Below are 4,547 nucleotides of genomic sequence, written 5' to 3'. Positions count from 1 at the left end.
GGAGGGATGAGTCATATATGAGAATACGTCATAAAGTGCATGGAAAAATAGAATTAAAAGGTAATATGACTCTTTCCACAAACTTTTTGAAGTACACTCATAGTATGTTAGGCTGTCCCTTTCTAGGAACTCCAAAGAAGAGCTTAAAATGAAGGGCAGGCTGGGCATTGCCAAGCAAATAAAATAATAGTTGTATTATACATGGGTATATTTTATATGTGTGTTTGCAGCCTTCTTAAGTTTTAAAGGTTGAACAGGATCAGATTGTAAATCTGGTAAGTCTGGATCCTAGAAGGAGTAATAGAAATTGTTTAATATTTTTTTGGTGCCCTGTTATTTTGTTATGGTTCTTTCAAAAAAAAAAAAAAAAAAGATGACCAGTAAGAGGATCTTAACTCTTGAGTTGGTGGTGTCAGCACTACGCTCTCTCAAGTGAGCTAACCAGCCATCCCTGTATAGGGATCTGAACCCGTGGCCTTGGTGTTATCAGCACCACACTCTCCCAAGTGAGCCACGGGCCAGCCCTTGGTTCTTTTTGCTTTTAGCATTAAGTTTGTAGCTTAATACTTGACCATACCAGTGCTAATGATAAAACTCTTTTGCCATCTGAATATTGATCTTGGTCTGTTTACTCATCCTTATCTGCCACCACCTTCCCAGTGCTAAGCTTTTTCTTGTTAAAGTTAAAAAGAACTTTATTTCCTGAGGATTTCATGTAGAGAACTCACTACAGTCGTATATTACTCATTTAATTTCTTATGTATCTAAGACAATCATGATTACATTTGATTTATAGGACTCTCTGAGGTCCATATATAATACAAGGGGTCTTCAAAAAGTTCATGGAAAGATTCATGTTATCTTTGATTCTCTTTTTCTGTGAACTTTCTAAGTACCCTCGTATATGCCTTTCATGTAGAGACAATGTTAGGACTTCCAAAAGCAGCCTCCATCCCCGTATAGAAATTTCTTTATAACATTCCTGATAGGTTCAGCCTCTGCTTGTATATTTCCTTCAAACTGGGATTCTCCACTTTGAGACAGTTCATTTCATTATTGAATAGATTCTTCCTTACCTACTAGTATAATGTTAAATGTTCTTTCTTGAAGTTTCCACTCAATTGTTTGGGTTCTCCCGTCTAGGATATTACTATTGTTTATATGGTAAACCTTTTAATGCATTTTAAATATTTGCACAAAAACAAGTATATGACTGATTTTTGTAAATTTTTTTGAAGTAGTAATTTTACATGAAAATAAATGTTTTGCTTCAACAGCTTTTTCTTTTTGAATGTTATTAGGGAACAATGTTGCAAGCCATTGAAAGATACATGAAGCAGGCCATTGTGGATAAAGTCTCCAGTGTATCCAGTTCAGCTCTGGTATCTTCCTTAGTAAGTGAGCGAGCAGCTGCCTAGTTCTTAGGCATGGTTTCTAGTTGCAAAAAACACAGTATCACTATGATTCTCTAACAAATGAAACAGTTAAAAAATATGTATACATATCTATTACTTTATCCAAGTGTGTTTTATCTGGAAGAGCACTGAGCAGTTAAAACCAGCCATTAAAAACATGAAATTTTCAAATGTTTGAAAGGTTTTGAGAATCTGAAATTTATGCTGTACACATAATAAAGATGGGGGTAAGGGTGAGGCAAGGGACCAGGAAAAAACTGAGGATTGTTCTCTTTTAAAGTCTTCCTTTATGACCAACACTTCTACCTCTTGCCTCTTTGTTCTCTGCTTTCCTTGGTGCCCTGTGTCTGCATGTGTCCTTCAATCCAAAGTCTCCTGTCACAGAAGCAAAGTGATGTCTAAAACAAAACAAAACAAAACAAAATGAAGTCTCCTATACCACTTCTGAATTTCCTCCTAGAAAGTGGTCTTCGTTTTAATAATAGCTTTTCTTTCTCTTTTTCCCTGAAACAATATTTATTCATACCATATCATATTGATTAAAGTCAGTAATTAATGTGTGAATACATTAGGGTATCTGAATCACAAGAGTTCCTGGTTCTGGAATATAATTGGTTGAGTTTTGTATCAGGGGATATGTTGGTACTGTTTCTTTCTTCAAGGGAAGTTTCCTGGAAGTAAAACTTATAATGTTAACATTGTCTAAGCACCATTCTATTGACTATCCATTTCTTTCCCGTTCATCCCTCTCATTACTTCCTTTAAACACCTCTGCCAGCTCACAGACATATACTTACCTTTGCAAAGGGATATTGGAGAAAATGTTTCTGGTTTATCAGGAGCCCCAGGAGCAGAAACTTGAGATAGACTTATAAAGCTACAAAGTTTTCAGTCTTTGTGGTTATGCCTGTTAGTGATTTTCCAAGAAAACTAACTCATGTTTCTAAACTTCTAGTGACCATGCAGTATCTACTCTCATTTTTTTCATTAGCACATGATGAAGATAAGCTATGATGTGGTTAAGCGCTGGATCAATGAAGCCCAAGAAGCTGCATCAAGTGATAATATTATGGTCCAGGTACTGTCATTGAATCACATTAGCTTATGTGTCAGGATCAGCTTATTTAAGCCTATATTTTAGGGACACATATATTGATTTCTTAGATGAGCGTTAACTAAAAGCAAATTCTTTGGCATTAACTAAAAGCAAATTCTTTGGCATATTAAGCAGCCCACTAGTGCACATTCTCAAGTAGGTATCTCACTAATGATGATGATTGTCATAGGCCCTTCAAGTGTGTGGTAGATTGCCCCCCCACCCCCCCCTCAGGAATGTTTGGGAAAGATTCTTATTTTCAGTAGTAGATTGAGATACTCATTCCAGAGGTCCTTCACAATGCATTGCAGTCTTTTATTTGAAAAATAATTTGTGTAAAATGATGTTCAATTCCAAGTTTTTAAGGCCTTGATTATAGGCATTATAAAAAAAATAAAGAGCAGTTTTCACTCTGTAAAACTTTGAAATCGTTTTGTCAGGCTCCTTTTGATATTTATTAAGATATTCCTTATTAAAAGGAACAAGATTAAATTCTTAAATGAAAATTTTATATAAAGTACCCCATTAGTATTTTAGAGGGTATTTATTTATGCCCTTTCACTATGTACAGCTTCTCATGTTAGCATATTCAATTATGAAACAAAGTAGTAATTTTTCCCTTGGGAAACACTCTCACTCTCCTATTTTAGGAGATTAATCCTTTACCTAATAATGTGGCCACAGATGATTAAAAGCTACTAAAAGAGACCTGTGACACTGGTAAAGCTTTGGACCTGACAGCCTTTTGTACTGAGGATATGTGGCCCAAGGTTGAACCTGTTAGAGCCGTCTTCAGATTGGATGTCACCTCCTTCATGCTTGTCCAGTCCGAATGTACAACTTCTGGGAGTAAATTTGAAACTCTCATCCTTTTAGTCTTGCCTGTGTTTTGTTCAGTATGAAAAAATATTCTACTTGTATACATCCAATTTGGGTATTTTTTTACTAAAAATATTTAATCTGGTTCCATGTGATTCTGTTTTCATGTAGGTCTTTTTTCTTCTTTCTAATCTGTATGATACATTCTCTCTTGTTCTTTAGTACCATGCATTGGGAGTCCTGTATCACCTTAGAAAGAATGATCGGCTTGCTGTTTCCAAGATGTTGAATAAGTTTACTAAATCTGGTCTCAAATCACAATTTGCATACTGCATGCTGATCCGAATTGCTAGTCGCTTACTAAAAGAAACTGAAGATGGGTAAGTGTCTTCACCTAAACCTGAGTTATTTTCCATTTTCAAGTCAGTACACTTCAGAGTTTATTTCCTCTATGGATAGTTTTTGTGCAGTGCTGACTTTACAGATGAATTTGATGTTTTCCAAAAAAAAAAAAAAAATCATGGGATTCCCAGTAACAGAATTTTTTTTACCTCACTGTACATTCTTGTATGTGTACTTAATAGATTATGATTGCTAATAACACATTAACAAATTGATATTTAACAAAAAATAATTATAGATTATAGAATATACAGATAATTAAATATGAAAGCTAGAAGGGACATTAAGAACCATCTTGTCTGACCCTTTTATTTTTATAAAAAAGAATGTTGAAGTACTGCATTTAATGATTTACCCAAGATTATTCTGCAAGTCTGAGGCACATATGTAACCTTACCAAGGATACCTCAGCAGTCTTTTAAAGGCTGTAGGAAGGGCAGGAAGAGGAAGGAGATCTTTTGAGGTATAGTAAGCTGTGGGTGGAAATAGAGGGCAAAGAAGACCTCCTTCCCCAGCCCCAAAGGCTTATGACTGAACTTTAAAACAGAGATTTCTCATGTTGGCTAGAAAGCTGAGGTGTGTGTAACACAGAGATAAATATCTCTAGAATCTGCCACTGTCCAGTACCAAAGCTCTGCTGAAAGAAGAAGCGTGATCTCTCCTTCACATAATTAGTAAATAATAGAGAACTGAATCTAATTAAAGCTGCAGCAAAGTCTAGATCTGGATCAGCAATTAGCTGCTAACAACAAAAAAAGGATCTGTACTTTTATGGCAATAAATATTATTTATATCCGTCTCTGCCTTTACAAGTA

General features: G+C 35.3%; 1 protein-coding gene across 1 annotated transcript in view; it reads left to right on the top strand.

Annotated features, from left to right (window-relative positions):
- LOC103604240 (coatomer subunit gamma-2-like) overlaps nucleotides 1-3,710 on the top strand; it is a gene marked incomplete at its 3' end in the record, with an annotated part of 44,347 nt that extends 40,637 nt beyond the window's left edge. The window contains exons 8-10 of the mRNA XM_008588807.1: nucleotides 1,302-1,394; nucleotides 2,407-2,493; nucleotides 3,553-3,710. Of these exons, the coding sequence (XP_008587029.1) occupies nucleotides 1,302-1,394; nucleotides 2,407-2,493; nucleotides 3,553-3,710 (338 nt within the window). The remainder of the gene's footprint in view (nucleotides 1-1,301; nucleotides 1,395-2,406; nucleotides 2,494-3,552) is intronic.
- Between the last annotated feature and the right edge of the window lie 837 nt (nucleotides 3,711-4,547).

This window comes from Galeopterus variegatus, unplaced genomic scaffold (assembly GCF_000696425.1).
Source record: "Galeopterus variegatus unplaced genomic scaffold, G_variegatus-3.0.2 Scaffold5043, whole genome shotgun sequence".
Lineage (NCBI taxonomy): Eukaryota > Metazoa > Chordata > Mammalia > Dermoptera > Cynocephalidae > Galeopterus > Galeopterus variegatus.
Note: the sequence above shows the minus strand (reverse complement) of the source record. Positions and strands in the feature narration are given on the sequence as shown.